This window comes from Rattus rattus, chromosome 13 (genome assembly GCF_011064425.1).
Source record: "Rattus rattus isolate New Zealand chromosome 13, Rrattus_CSIRO_v1, whole genome shotgun sequence".
Taxonomy (NCBI): domain Eukaryota; kingdom Metazoa; phylum Chordata; class Mammalia; order Rodentia; family Muridae; genus Rattus; species Rattus rattus.
Window position 1 is genome coordinate 64735763 of NC_046166.1, and position 16637 is coordinate 64752399.

The 16637-nt window shown below is 41.0% G+C and overlaps 2 protein-coding genes across 4 annotated transcripts in view; one reads left to right on the forward strand and one right to left on the reverse strand.

Moving 5' to 3' along the window:
- The first annotated feature begins 9592 nt into the window (after window positions 1–9592).
- LOC116914494 (defensin alpha-like protein 1) overlaps window positions 9593–16637 on the forward strand; it is a 30606-nt gene continuing 23561 nt past the window's right edge. The window contains exons 1-2 of one of the 3 annotated variants that reach the window (XM_032918809.1): window positions 9593–9764; window positions 10343–10437. In XM_032918809.1, coding sequence (XP_032774700.1) covers window positions 9593–9764; window positions 10343–10437 — 267 coding nt within the window. Of the gene's footprint in view, window positions 9769–10342; window positions 10438–16637 lie in introns of those variants that run through there. The other 2 variants (XM_032918807.1, XM_032918808.1) reach the window with 2 other exon arrangements.
- The window catches only part of LOC116914917 (defensin alpha-like protein 1), a 1365-nt gene continuing 697 nt past the window's right edge, over window positions 15970–16637 (reverse strand). The window contains exon 2 of the mRNA XM_032919352.1: window positions 15970–15992. Within this exon, the coding sequence (XP_032775243.1) occupies window positions 15970–15992 (23 nt within the window). The remainder of the gene's footprint in view (window positions 15993–16637) is intronic.

The window sequence follows — 16637 nt, forward strand, 5'->3', positions numbered from 1 at the left end:
GCAACCTGAGTTCATCCCAGGAACCATATAGTGGCAGCAGCAAGCAGACCTCTGACCTCCTCATGAGTTCTGTGGCACATGAGTCTCCCTCTACATGTAAGTAATTAAATATAAAACAGATTTTAAGAAAATGATACCCTTCATAAGACCGACTTCCCCAGGTCTATTTACAAAAAGCATGCTTTTGTCCATAAAAAGGTCTCCTAGTTTAGCCTAATCCTAGAGAGTCTCAAACAGTTCATTTCACTTGGCCTAGGACAAACATTGAGGAATGGCCAAGTCATATAATAACTGAGAATTGCTGTGGGTTGAGATGCTCAGAAGATGTCTCTATTGAAATCATATCTTCTTCATCAACATGGTGTTGTCAACATGCTCCACCTCATGGGCCAGAGGCCATCACTCATCACTACAGAGAAACTCTAAAGAAATTTCAGTGAACAATCTATGATAGCATGAAAAAATACCCTATAGATGCCCAAGATTTTTCAAACTATTTTAGTGACAGAAACATCAAATGGACAACATGTGCTTCTGTCTCATTCCAGCCAACTCTGAGACAGACCCATGTTACAGCTTCTGACTGTGATTCTGGACCCTCTGTGGAGAGCATGGAAACACAGAGAAAAGGTGTGTACATTGGGACTGGAATTAGAAGTCCTATTCTGACTTCATAATTAGAATCACACTAGACTTCATTAGTTCCTAAACACATATGTTTAAAACAAGGAGGTCTGTCTCCATGATCTTAGGATATTCCTTAGCCCAATATGAAGCTCAGCCTACTTCTCATCAACCACCCTTATATCTTAGTCTTCTGGTCAGAAATACCCACACATTACTCTGTTGGACATTTACTATTTTCTTCTTTCCATCATCTTTAATATCTGGAAGGTGTTATATCAGTTCTCAGCTCTCCAAAGTCTCATTTATCCTTACATTGAATGTCTCTTACCCTAGTTTGGAAAAACTCTTATTTTGTGTGATGTCTCTTTAACAAGGAGATTATTAATGCTATAAAGTTCTTAAGGTATTTGAAACCAGAAGATACATTCCCCATTAGTTTAACATATATAAGCATTTGCTATTGGAGAAAACATTTGAATGCTATTGATCTTGACAACTTCTTTGTAAAGTAAGAATACTAAATTTTCATGTATTGTAGAGCTGAGGCAGCTTTGTGTGGCAACTTCATAGAAACCATGACATTTTGAAACACATGATAAGCCAGGTAGCATTCTCCACATAGATAACATGTACAGCACATTATATTAGCTTATACATACTAACTGCTAAGGTCTTTTTTCTCCTCCTATCTGAGGTTTTCACAATAACCCAATAAAGTAGCTGCTTTTATTGACCAATGTGTTGTGGGTTTGTAATGGAACGTGCAAGAGGTTAATTGCCTTACTCAGAGACACTAAAGGTTAGGCAACAGGGCTGTGGCCAAATCTCCTGTTTTTACCACTACCCCCCACCTTCCAACCTAACTTCTGCGTTTCTAATGATACCTCCTGTCATTTATTGGGATTAGTTGTTTTCCTTGTTTAGAACCTGATAGGAGATCAAGGTTGAAAGACATCTGTTGACAGACAGTCTTTCTACAGCTTCTCCTCAGTCTCTACCTGTGCTAATTCCCTCCACTGAGAGTTGATGTGAGACCACCTGTATTCTCTAGAAATATCTGAAGAAAAGGGTTCCTTATTTTTTTACCAGTTATAAGTAATCACTCACATGTATGATTGCTGCCAAAGAAATAGAGTTGATTATTAAGGGTAACTGTGAATTCTGTTGAGTTTTTGCATGCTGACTTGTGACCCAAAACAAGTGCAGACGTGATCATTCCACCTGTCTTAGAGTCCACAACACAGTGCAGGAGGTCATAAGAAGAAACAAATTCTCAAGTTGTGACCCATCTTACCCAGCACCTCCTGTGGACCATCAGAATTCTAATCCCTGTGAGGAAGGAAGAGGGCTAGCTTTCTCATGTACACAAATGGATCCTGTGCAAGATTCGTGGTTTCAGAGGCCACTGGAGGTTAACTTCCATACTTTGGAGGCTATGTTTGAATATATGATGATGCCTGTACAAGATTCAGTACAAGGAGCTCACAACACCCAGAGGAAGCACAACTCCCAGTTGCTCCACCACATACAAGATCACAGGTGAGGAGGCCACAACAACTAAGTGCACCAACACCTGAAATAAGTGGGTCCCCCAGGATCCAGGGTTGTAAGAACCCCGGCCAACTAGCGGCACAAGTTCTTTCTGGTCTGAACCTGCTCCCAGAGTGCAACTGTGCTGCTTGCTCTGCATCCATTCTTACACCACTCAAGAGGGAGGCAGATTCCCAGATGCTCTGAAATGCCTAGGATCACTGGATCACTAGATCACAGGACCACAGAGGAAGCTCTACTCCCAGGAGATGGGACCCACCCAGGAACACTGGAGGTCTGACACACTCCAGATCACAGGTGAGGCCACAACATCTTTCTCAACACCCAGTGTAATGGGGACCTTCACAGAAACCAGGGCAACACAAAACCTCACACAGGCAGAGGCAAGGGTTCCTTCCAGCTTGCACCTGTGCCCAGAGCAAACCTAGGGCTCTGGCTCTTCACCTACACCTGTAACACCCTGAGAGAGCTTGCCTCTCAAGAGCTCTGAAACACGCAGGATCCCAGAGTCACAGGACCACAAAGACAGCTGGGCTCTGAGGAGTTCCAACACAAGCAGAATCACAGGAGGGACAGGCTCCAGTCAGAGACAGCGAGGGCAGGGAGCACTAGAGATAAGCAGATGGCGAGAGGCAAGCTCAAGAACATAGCAAAAGAAACCATAGCTACTTGGCATCATCAGAACCCAGCTCTCCCACTACAGCAAGTTCTGGATACCACATCACACCAGAAAAGCAAGATTTGGATTTAAAATCACATCTCATGATGATGATAGAAGACTTTAGGAAGAACATAAATAACTTATAGAAATACCGGGGGGGTGCTGGAGAGATGGCTCAGCGGTTAAGAGCACTGACTGCTCTTCCAGAGGTCCTGAGTTCAAATCCCAGCAACCACATGGTGGCTCACAACCATCTGTAATGAGATCTGATGCCCTCTTCTGGTGTGTCTGAAGACAGCTACAGTGTACTCATATACATAAAATAAATAAATTAAAAAAAAGAAAAAGAAAAAGAAATACAGGGGAACACAGGTAAACAGGTAAAAGTCCTGAAAGAGGAAACACAAAAATCCCTTAAAGAATTACAGAAAAAAAAATAAATAAAAAAAAAGAATTACAGAAAAACACAAACGGTGAAGGAATTGAACAAAACTATCCAGGATCTTAAAATGGAAATAGAAACAATGTAGAAATTACAAAGGGAGACAACCCTAGGGAGAGAAAACCTAGGAAAGACATCAGGAGTCATAGATGGAAGCATCACCAGCAGAATACAAGAGATAGAAGCAAGATCTTAGGGGCAGAAGAAACCATAGGAAACATTGGCATACAGTCAAGAAATATGAAAAATGCAAAAAGTTTCTAACCCAAAACATCCAGAAAAATCCAGGACACAGCGAGAAGACCAAACCTAAGGTTAATAGGTATAGAAGAGAGAGAAGATTCCCAACTTAAAGGGGCAGTAAATATCTTCAAGAAATCATAGAAGAAAACTTTCCTAACCTAAAGAAGAAGATGCTCAGGAACATACAAGAAGCCTACCAAACTCCAAATAAAATGGATCAGAAAAGAAACTCCTTCCATCACATGGGAAAGTAAACAAGATAGATAAACCCTTAGCCAGACTAACCAGAGGGCACAGAGACAGTATCTGAATTAACAAAATCAGAAATGAAAAGGGAGACATAGCAACAGAATCGGAAGAAATTAAAAAAAAATCATCAGATTCTACTACAAAAGCCTATACTCAACAAAACAGGAAAGTCTGGAGGAAACAATTTTCTAAACAGATACCAGGTATCCAAGTGAAATCAGGATCAGATGAACCATCTAAACAGTCTCATAACCCTAAAGAAATAGAAGCAGTCATTAAAATCTCCCAACCATAAAAGGGGGGGGGCAGGGCCAAATGGGTTTAGTATAGAATTCTATCAGACCTTTATAGAAGACGTAATACCAATATTCTTCAAAACATTCCACAAAATAGAAACAGAAGGAACACTACCCAATTCATTCTATAAAGCCACAATTACCCTTATATCTAAACCAGAAAGATCCTACAAAGAAATAGAACTTCAGACCAATTTCACTTATAAATATCAATGCAAAAATACTCAATAAAATTATCACAAACTGAATTCAAGAACACATCAAAATGATCATCCATCATGATGAAGTAGGCTTAACCCCAGGCATGCAGGGATGGTTCAATATCAAAGTAATTCACTATATAAACAAACTGAAAGGGAAAAAAAAAACCTTCATGATCATTTCATTAGATGCTAAGGAAGCATTTGACAAAATTTAACACGTCTTCATGGTAGAAGTCTTGGAAAGATCAGGAATTCAAGGTCCATACCTAAAACCAGTAAAAGCAATATACAGCAAACCAATAGACAACATCAAACTAAATGGAGAGAAACTTGAAACAATCCTACTGAAATCAGGGATGAGACAAGGATGCCCAGTCTCTCCCTACCTACTCCGTATAGTACTAGAAGTTGTAGCCAGAGGAATTAGACAACAGAAAGAGGTCCAAGGGTTACAAATTGGAAAGAAGTAAAAAAAAATCACTATTTTCAGATGATATGATAGTACATTTAAGCACCCCAGAAATTCCACCAGAGAACTTGTACAGCTGATAAACAACTTCAGGAAAGTAGCTGGATATAAAATTAACTCAAACAAATCAGTAGCCTTCCTCTACTTAAAGGATTATTTGTGACCTTGGTCACAAATAATATAAAATATCCTGGTATTACTCTAACCAAGCAAGTGAAAGATCTATAGGACAAGAATTTCAAGTCTCTGAAGAAAGAAATAGATCTCAGAAGATGGAAAGATATCCCATGCCCATGAATTGGCAGGATTAATATAGTAAAAATGGCCATCTTGACCAAAGCAATCTACAGATTCAATGCAATCGCTATCAAAATTCCAAATCGATTCTTTATAAAGTTAGAAAGAACAATTTGCAAATTCATTTGGGGTAACAAAAATCCCAGGATAGTGAAAACTATCCTCAACAATAAAAGATCTTCTGGGGAAATCCCCATCTGTGACCTCAAGCAGTATTACAGAGCAATAATAATAAAAACTGTATGGTATTGGTACAGAAACAGGCAGGTAGATCAATGGAATAGAATCGAAGACCCAGAAATGAATGCATACATTTGTGGTCACTTGATCTTTGTCAAAGGAACTAAAGCTATCCAGAGAAAAAATGAGAGCATTTTTAACAAATTGTGCTGGTTCAACTGGTGTTTAGCACGTGTAAGAATGCAAATTGATCCATTCTTATATCCTCCTTATAAGCTCAAGTTCAAGTTGATCAAGGACTCCCACATAAAACCAGATACACTCAAACTATTGGGCACAGGAGAAAATTTCCTGAACAGAACACCAATAGCTCATGCTCTAAGATCAAGAATTGACAAATGGGACTTCACAGAATTTGCACAGCTTCTGTAAGGCAAAGGACACTGTCATTAGGACAAAACTGTAACCAATAGATTGGGGAAAGATCTTTACCAATCCTACATCTGATAGAGGGGTAATATCCAATATATACAAAGATCTCAAAAAGTTAGACACCAGAGAAGCAAATAACCCTATTTAAAAATGGGTTACAGAGCTAAACAAAGAATTCTCAGCTGAAGAATATTGAATGTCTGAGAAGTGCCTAAAGAAATATTCATATCCTTAGTTACCAGGGAAACGCAAATCAAAAGAACCCTGAGATTCCATCTCGCACCAGTCAGAATGGCTAAGATAAAAAACTCAAGTGACAACAGATGCTGTTGAGGATGTGGAGAAAGAGGAACACTCTTCCATTGTTGGTGGGATTGCAAGCTGGTACAACCACTCTGGAAATCAGTCTGGAGTTTCCTCAGAAAATTGGACATAGTACTACCTGAGGACCCAGCTATACCACTCCTGGGCTTATACCTAAAAGATGCCCCAACATATAACAAGGATACATGCTCCACTATATTCATAGAAGCCTTATTTATAATAGCCCAAGCTGGAAAGAACCCAGATGTCCTTCAATAGAGGAATGGATACAGAAAATATGTGTACCTTCACACAATAGAGTACTAAAATGACTTCATGAAATTCATAGGCAAATGGATTGAAGTTGAAAATATTATCCTGAGTGAGGTATCCCAAACACACACACACACGCACACACACAAACATGGTATGCACTCACTGATAAGTGAATATTAGGCCTTAAATTAGGAATACCCAAGATACAATCCACAGATCACATGTAGCTCAAGAAGAAGGAAGACCAAAGTACAGATGCTTCAGTCTTCCTTGGAAGGGGGAACAAAAATAATCACAGGACAAAATATGGAGACAAAGCTTGGAGTAGAGACTGAAGGAAAGGCCATCCAGAGCCTGCCCCACCTGGGGATCCAGCCTATCCAGCCACCAAACACAGACAATATTGCTGATGCCAAGAAGTGCAAGCTGACAGAACCCTGACATAGCAGTTTCCTAAGAGGCTCTGCCAGAGCATGACAGATACAGAGGTGGATGCTCGCAGCCAACCATTGAACTGAAAAGGTGCCTAATGGAAGAGTTAGAGAAACGATTGAAGGAGCTCAAGAAGTTTGGGTCACCATAGGAGGAACAACAATATCAACCAACTAGAGCTCCCAGGGACTAAACCACCAACCAAACAATACACATGGAGGGACCTATGGCACCAGCTGCGTATGTAGCAAAGGATGGCCTTGTTGGGTACCAATGAGAGGAAAAGCCCTTGGTCCTGTCAATGTTCCATACCCCGGGGGCACGCCAGGGCAAGGAGTCAGGAGTGGGTGTGTGGGTGGGTGACCACCCTTATAGAAGCAGGGGTATAGGGAGTTTCCCAAGGGGAAACATTTGAAATGTAAATAAAGAATATATCCAGAAAAGAAAAGAAAAGAAAAAAGAAAAAGAAAAGATTTAGTACAAGGAGAAATAGCAATGAACTACAAAGAATTCCATTTTTCCAACATCACTTCAGTGTCTCTGGTCCACCTGTTCCATCCACAGACCTATTTCCTAACATCTTGTTGGGCATTCACATGTGATATCATATGTTGGAATATTAAAGATCCTGAATACCCTCCATGAGTAGATCATACTCATGGTAGGGTTTTGCTAATGCCGCTAAAACACACAGGCTTGAGTTTTATAAGTTTAAGTTGAAAGAGAAAAAAGTCAGAAATTTTATTCAAGAAAATTACATACCAGTTTGTTTGGAACCACAAACAAAACTGGACAAAGAAAAAATGTTAATATTTCGGGAGATTTGTAACATATGTTACAAATAGAAGATTTTCAGACTTTCTGAAGGGCAGGTAAAGATTAAAGAAAATGTGGGGCTGAAGGGATGGTTCAGTGGTTATGAGCACTTGATGCTCTTGTGGAGGATACAGGTTTGACTCTATCATCCAGGTAGCAGCTCATAGCATTCTGGAACTCCAATTCTAGGGAATTTGGCTCTCTACTCTGGTCTCCACAGACAACAAGCACACACCTACATACATTCAGGCAAACCAATTATAAAACAATAATAAATAAATTGTTTAATTTAAAAAATGTAAAATAAATGTGGGGACAGCTCTTTCAGCAGAGCATTTGACCCAACACACGTGCACGGCATGCACTTGTGCACTTCTGCTGTCAAGTCATGAGAAAAACGTATTAGCATAATGCTGAAGTCATGACTTTGCATATCAGATTGGGGTGAGAAATATATTTAAAAAAAAGCACCATAGTACCCCTATCAACCTGCACAAAAACCGTTAAATTCCAGCTGACTGTAAATTCACAAAGTAAAGAACTGCTATTCCATCAAGGCTCAATAAAACTAGAAATCTGTTAATGACTGGGTGCAAGCTCATAGACAGAGGATTCTGGTTTCTCCTGGTGTCCATGAGTAGGTGTCTTTCCCCAGGTGAGACAGTTGATGTTACCAGGGTTGGTGAAGAGACAAAGGAGAGAACATAAGGCAACAAGAAAATGAAAATGACGGTGCAAACCCAAACTTGGTTGCCCTACTTAGAAGGGCTTTTTTCTGGATGGACCTATTGTACTGGTTTGGCATTCTCTGAGCCTTCAATGACCAGTTTTATACTGGACACTGGTAGGAAGGACAGAAAGAGAAAACACAGAATATAAAACCTTCACATGGGCATGGAGTCTTGGGCATACAAATTTTAGTAAGTGCACCTGAGACCAACTCTGTGATTATTAGGAAAGACAATAATGTGTCTGAAATGTAAGATGTGCTTCTTGACTCATAGATCTAAGCCTACAGAGATATTCAAGTGGTCATGTCCCATTAAACAATAATATATATCTGTATGTTCAATAGGTATATAAAATAGTATTCTTGCTGCTTCGCTAACTTTTGCACAGAGTTGTAAGTAAAAACAGTGTAGCCAATAAATATTATTTATTAACATGTAAATAGGAGCTGGCACCTCTGACAGTGGGACTCTATACACTGACTGAAAACATCAGGAAGCTCTGGACCTTTTGCTGTGTGTGTGGTGAGAGACATGGGATAAACACAGACTGAAGAGTGTTCGTGCATGACATGGCGGCACTTCTTGAGACTGGTAGCAGTTTCTGAGCCTCTCTACATTGTGGATGTCCTTTCCTGTAGGTCAGGTCTCATTGTCTAAAAGTAAAAGCATTGCTGCATCTCAGACCTGGGAAACACCCCATGGCTTGAGGGTCCCGCAGGTGAAGAGCCACCTGGAGCTCACTCTTGGCAGATGTGTTCCATCACTTTGGCTTCTTCAGAACAACCTACTACAGCTTCACTCTGACAAATCCTAGAAACTTGAACTCAATTCACTAGAGGGCACAATAAGGCCATCTTACTTTCTCTAAAATGGCCCCAAAGGAGGGGATTCACAAAGTTTGCATTAATGAGGATCATTGCTAATATCCTGAAACTGGCAAAAAAACTGAGTGTCCAGTCCACCTGGTTAAGGACTGGTCCAGGGTCCAGACTTTCTGAGAAGAGCAGGCTCCAAGTTCAAAACACAAAAACCTTTGTTCCATGTGCTCATTAAATTAGGCAGTGCCCAGCTATTTTCTTTCCTGACCACTGAGAGGTGGGAAACAGATGGGAAACAGGGGAAGAGAGCAAGGCCCCTTCATCATTATCAGTTGGTGTGTGTGTGTGTGTGGGGGGGTGTTTCTGAACACACAGACCTATATGATGATGGAAGCCTTAGGGACAGAGGAACATCAAAGGGATCCTGAGGACAACAGCTGGGAGCAGTTGCCATCAGTGAGTGCGGTCTCTAAGTGTGGGGCCTTTCTCTGCCCTATAAATGCAGGCTGCCTCCTCTCTCCACACACTGGTCTCCAGCTCACCAATCCTCCAGGTGACTTGCAGCCATGAAGACGCTTGTTCTCCTCTCTGCTCTTGTCCTGCTGGCCTTGCAGGTCCAGGCTGATCCCATTCAAGAGGCAGAGGAAGAGGCTAAAACTGATGAGCAGCCAGCAGATGAGGACCAGGATGTGTCTGTCTCCTTTGAAGGCCCAGAAGCCTCTGCTGTTCAAGATTTACGTGAGTTCTGGTGCACAGAATGTTTGAGGCTTGGAGTCTCCTGAGGGGGGAGTGGGGAGGGTTGTAGATTAGCCCTGTAATCCTGTCAGGTACAGTCTTGGGAGCCGTTGGATCTTCCCTGTCTCATTCATAGAGGTAACAGTGAGAGTCAAGCCACTGGGCTTGATTTTCTTCCTTTTAAGGTTTTTGATCCAACAATTTATCTGTGAAAAAGCTTTAAAATATAGAACATATTGATTAGACATTTTAGACCTGATCGATAATTTTGTAATAGGAAGAGATATCCGTTCTGCTTTGAAAATTAGATTTGGGACCCAAATGCCAGTGTATGAAGGTGTTGGGTCAGGAAAACAGAAAAATGCTGATAGAATGTGGTGTAGATGTCAACTCCTATATGCGATTAACACTTGTTAAACATCTTATCTCCATGTGTTTGGGGTTGACTGTGGTGCTGGCTGTGATGTCACCCACACAGCAAACCTACTCTCTACCATGCACAGGACATCTTCATAGGGTAGTTCACTACCACACACTGCTGGCCTCCTTACTTCATGCCTGATGCTTTCTTGTTTCCTCAGGCTTAAGAAGGACCTCGCGGTGCAGTTGCAGAAGAGTCTGCAGAAGTCAGTGTCGCTGCGGCGTTCGGCTATCAAGGTCCACATATGCATCATAAATTCTGCTGCAGCTGAACATGGACCCCAAGGATGAGATAACCATATGCCCTGGGGCCTCACAGTCTGTCATTACCCTTGTGCTTGGCCTCGACTGTTTTTCCTTCTCCAATAAACTCCTTGCAGATAAAGAATCTGTGTTATGTTTCTTTGATGCTTTTTCTATGTGGCTTAGACAGGACTCTTCTGAGCCACGTAGCAGAACCTTCAGTGAACCCTTTGTAACATTTACATTAATCCTTGGCTACATTTTAGCCGTCATAAGAAGGATGAGCAGGAGGTTGAATACAAAGAGACAAGATGTTCTGTTCTACCTGCTCTCTGTCTATCAAGTCTTCTGTCCTTTAGATTAGAGTCACCCTCAAAAATGAGTCCCACGTTTTCATGTTCCATTTCTTTCAGTTGAAGGATGTTATGTTGTTTCCTTCCTGTAGCTATTGTGACCTCAGAGGCAATGAAGATGGTTGACCAAGTATCTGTGAGGGAGGATCCTGAGTGCTTGGGTTTGCCAAGGAATGGTCCAGCTGTGCCATGGAGATTTCCCTACAATCTTGTGGGAATTCTTCACACCAACTTCCTTAGTTCCTGCCCCAGCTTGCAATCCCACCAAAGTGTCTGAGGGTTCTGCTTTCCCTAGACCCTCACCCCCACTTGTTCACGATTGTTTCTTCATCTTAGTGATTCTGACTATGGTTAGATGAAACCTCTGAGAACTTTTCATTTCCATTTCTCTGATAAGAATGTTAAACACTTTATAATATACCTCTTAGCTATTTTTAGGAGTTCTTTGAATGTTTCCAACAACTGTCTGACCTATTTCAATAATACTCTTCACTGTGCAAACTCTTCCCATAAATACCTCCTTCCCTACCCACCCAAATTCATTACTGTTTTTTCTTTTGTTTTCCTTTTTAAAAAATCCCTCTGGATCAATTTGTGCCGCCCATATATTGCTAGCTTTTTCACTGGCACAAGGTCAATTCACCAGGAGATTCACTCAGAAAGAACTGTCTCTCCCACCCAGCAGTTAACAATTGGCAATACATCCAGTGCAAGGGGTGGAGTTTTTTATCCAACTCCCAGCTCCATGCAGGAATTTGGTTTGACTTGGGCTTGCATACTGTACACTCAAACATTCCTGATCTCATCTCTGTCTTTTTTATTTTTGCCAAAATTCTCTGTTCTGATCCCTATGTGAGTTTTTATTGGGTTGTTTTATTAGCTTTCTTAATTTACTTTCCTAGTTCTTTATATTTTGCATAATAACCCATAGCGGGTATATTGCTTGCAAAGGGTCTTTACCACACCATGAGCTTCCTCTTTACTTGACTGAGAATTTCCTTTGCCATATGGAAGGTTTTTTAGTTCTATAAGGTCCTATTGTCAGTTATAGGTCTAAATCCCAAATGGTTAGCTCTAGACATGTAGACACATGAGCAATGTTAAATAGATTCTCTTAAAGATATATGTGTGCCTATGCATGCATTAAAAATATTATATGCATGTGTATATACATGTAATAATTACAATTTAAGATGACCTAGTATGTGGCTCTTCATAAATATAGTAAGTTAGCACTGTTGCCCATGTTTTAAAAAGTTTTGGAAGCTCATAATTTTCTGTGACATCAACCCCATAGTTTATAAGTCCTATGTCTTTTGTAAACCTTGGACTTTCTGTGTTAGTGATTTCCTAGCATAAATGCAAGCCTTCTATTACCTGTACCTGAGTCAAGGTCTTTCTGTCCAAGCATGGTTCTTATGACCCTTGTCATTCTGATATAACAATAGTACATTTGCCCTGCAAGTGCACAAGAAGTAGGACAGCAGATGGTGACACCGAGTCAGAGACGACCAAGTGACTTTGTTGACACTGAGGATATCTTTCCTGTGCTATTCTTACTTTTCTGACCTCTGCCCTTCTGAACACAATCTCCTTTCCATCCTCAGACAACACATATATTTTAAGCAAAGACCCAGAGTTGATCCTGAACACTTACTTCTACCTTGAGCCTGACTAATTTGTGCACTCAGTTTGCCAACTTCTATCCTCTGCTTCATCCAGTCATAGACCATGCTCTACTGCAGTGCTGGGTCCCAAGATGGGGCCATAGCCTTCAGTGCTTCTTTCTTCTCTCACTCACCATGTATACACACAGCTATACTTCATCCTTTTTTTCAATTTTTTTATTGAAAATATTCTTTTTCATACAATATATTCTGATCACAGTTTCCCATCCATTATCTCCTCCCAAACCCTCCTCACCATTCCAACTCCATGCATGTCTCTCTCTCTCTCTCTCTCTCTCTCTCTCTCTCTCTCTCTCTCTCTCTCTCACACACACACACACACACACACACACACACACACACATGTAGGTTAACAAAACAAATAAACAATAATAAAATAAAATAAACAAAGGGCACGAACCACTCATACACAAGCAAACACACATATACAGAAACCCACAAAATTGGAGACCGTAATAAACAAGCAAAAAATAATAAGGTTAAAGAGAAAATGCCAAGTCTGGCAGTGGCAGCACAATCCTTAATCCCATCAGTTGAGAAATGGAGGCCGCACATTTGAGTCCAGCTTGCTTGGTCTACAAAGTGAGTCCCAGGACAGTCAGGGCTACATAGAGAAACCCTGTCTCAACCCTCCCATGAATCACCCAAGCAAGGTTATGGGAGATAAAAAATATCTCCAAAAATACCTTTGAGTTAGGTTACATCCACATAAAAACAGTAAACTCCTAATCTGCTTTCTTATTACACAGGGATCATTAATACCAAGTCTTATATATATATATATATATATATATATATATATATATATATATATATATATATATATATATATATCTTCTATGTGTTTAAGCATGAGAACCAACTGTGTATAGGAGATTTCCTCCTGCCATAAACTTCTGATTCCAAGATATGTTTGAAATGTACTAACTATAAGTTAGAAGAGAAAAAACTGTGAGTAGTTAATATTATATTTGAATGTTTAAGTTTAATCACAGAGTCTATTTCACTCTACCTATTAGAAGAGACCATAGACACTAGAGAAGCATATGTGTGTATAAGCATGTGGGTGAGGGTGGGTTCCAGAACACCTACAAAAAAAAGGCAGTAAGAAAAAGCCTCACATCCTGGAAGGAACAATAGGTCCTATGTATCTTAGTTCCTACCAGCAGGGTTGTTCAAGCTGCTTGCTCTGATGTAGCCAGCATAGCAAACCCACACAACTCAGCATGGGTCTTCTCTTGGATTCTCTGCTATCACGTAGTAGGTCTAATTTTAGTGTCTAATACTCTCCATGTCTCTGGGTCCAACACTGGAACATTTCTTCATAAAAAGGTATCCCCCAGAAGACACTGACTTAAAGGCTTGTGTTGCAGGATGAAGCTCATCTCTGTATTTTGTAAAGGAAGCATGAAAACAGTAAACTCCTAATCTGCTTTCTTATTACGCAGGGATCATTGATACCAAGTCTTCAATTTGTTTTATTCTCAAAGTCCCCTGTAACTTTAATTTTTTCAACCCTTATTTTTAATGATCGTTCTTAAATGCATTAACTTCCCTCTAAGCCCAGCACCCACTGGAGTTAGTAGAAAAGAAAGGACACAGGGACAGTGGACCTATTTAGAAATGGTTCTTTGGAGCAACTCCCATCTATGTTGTCTGGAAACCAGCAGTTCAGTTCACAAGGTGAACAGTGGCAGCTCCATCCACTTGCAAACACTTCGTGGAGAGACTATCAGTCCAGTTTGATAAAGTCTGGAGAGCAGACATGAATCAGCAGTGGTAGTGCTTCCTTGTAGAGAGAGCCAGGCCTCAGCTTGGCAGGAGTCAGCAGGAGGGACCAGCAAGAACTCCAGGACAAGTTCTCAACTGTGCCTCTCTCAGCAAATTGAAGATCAATGAAGAGTCCAGTCCAACAAGAGTTGCACAGCGAGCTCTACAAGCAAGCCTAGCTCAGACTCCATTACTGTCTGTTGGGTCATTTTTATACCCTCCAAACAGCATGTGTTCTCCACTAGTCTTGCCTCAGCACATTTCTTGCCTCAGCATGAGTACCTGTCTCAGCTGACATCACTTTGCCAATCAGCCCCAGTTGGCAGAATAGCCACAACACAACACCAGAAGTTTTTTTTTTTTTTTTGGGTGCATTTCCCTCTATGGAGTCCCAACAAATGGAGTTCAACAACACAATGTGAGGTGGACCAATACATGTGTGCTGTTAGCAAAGAATTCTTTATCGTGTGTCCTTTCACATTGTCACTTTACCAGGACATCCTTCCTCCTGTGTCTGCTTAAGGAAAATGTTTCTTCATGAGTCTGCCTTAGTCTTTTCCATCTGTCCACTTCAGCTAAATGTTCCTTCACATGTTTGCCCCAGCAAAACACCATCCAACACAACTGACTTTCCAAGTGAAAGATCCCTGAAGGGAGACCCTTACTCAAGTCTCGGGAAGTCACGGACTCCAGACACACGAGAAACCCATCTTGATGTAATACACAGAGGCGAGGTTTATTACGGAAAGCTCCGGGTCAACACATAGCACGCAGGAGACAGAGGTGTTGACCCTGAGTGGCTGGGAGAAGGGCTATTTAAAGGAAAAAGTCACAAGCCCCAGGAGATGAGGGGGTGTCAAAAGGAAATACCAAAAATGTCACAAGGGGAAACTCTCAATGTCACAGGATTGTTCTTAAGACTCTAGGGTTTAAATCAAGGGAAAGGTCAAGCCCTCATTCTCCTGAGAACAGATCTTGATTCCTCCTGTCCTTTAGGGTAAATGTTTGTCAGAGTTGATGAAGCATCTGCATATGATACACATCTGGTTAGGCTTCGGCCCCGGTTTCCTGAAATACTATCTGTAGGACACAATGGCTGGAACATTATCTGTAGGGCACAATGGGGGCTTGAACAAACATCACAGGGGCAGAACAGAACCCATTACTCATTTACTCATGTCGGGTGACATCCGGAGGGTCAGTGAGTCGGCACCAGTCCTCCTGCATTTTTAACCATCTGTCTTCCTGAGTCAGATCCTGTTGCTGAGTTTTGAGCTAGTTTAAAACTTTATCTCTCACAAGAACCCTTAAGTTTTCACTTCAGTCCCCTCTAGAAAATCCTTACTATGTGTACGTCATTAACATTTGGTGTACAACTTTCTAAAGACTCTCAGATTCAACAATCAGGAACTTATTTCAAAGCCCTTTTTAAAAAATTCTAGCTGCCAGTGTTATGGACTCAGAAATCACTGAAAGACCATAGACTCAATTTAAGTTGTAATTAACTGAATATTTATTTCAAGCTGCAGCTGTCCTCAGTTCCCATGGTTGGATTTGAAACTGAGACCCAGCTAAAAGGGGAGGGCTCTTTAAGTATGAAAGACCCTGGTGCTCTTTCTTGGAGTTTCCTTAGGTGTGAGAGAACATCTGGAGTCTCTTGCATTCCTGGAATTCCTAGTATTGTCTTAGTTTCTGGTTGCTTTTAGAGCTGGCCTCAGACCTAAATTAGTTTCTTTAACCATCATATTCCCTATTACCTATAGAACACATGAAGCAAACCATTGACTCATACTGAGGTACAGGTTGACACTGAGTCTGTAGGGCTGCCCTTCTTTCAAAGGCTTTTTCTTATATAACCCAGACATGTTGTTCTCTCCTCTCTCCTCTTCTCTGTCTTCATGCAGGCTTTCTCTCTTTTTCTTCTTCCTCCCTCTGTGTTTGTTCCCCTTGGCGACTTCCCTTACCTTCTTCCTTGCCACCAGTAAACTCAACTAAGCCCTAGAGCAGTTTCCCAATAATAATGCTTGTTTATATACTTGTTTATAATTTATTTATATAACTTGTTTATGACAAGTTAGCAGCTTTTATAAGATTAGTATTTTACAGGTTTATATCTGTTAAATTTTTAGCCTTAAGAATCACAATTTTTTAGTAAATTTGTTTTTCTGATCAAACCAACAATTAAAAGCTATTGATTAAATATTCAGATTCTGAGAATCCATCTGGAACCCTGGTGCACGGAGGCTCCCGGAAGGGGCGGCGCAGATCTTCCTGGTCGCTGCCACCGCGGAGAGCCCGTGGGCAGCACCCCGCGAGCGAACTTGAGCCTCGGGACCACAGGTAAGACCAACTTTTCTGCTGCAAGTGACCTGCCTGGTGAACTCAAGGCACAAGTCCACAGG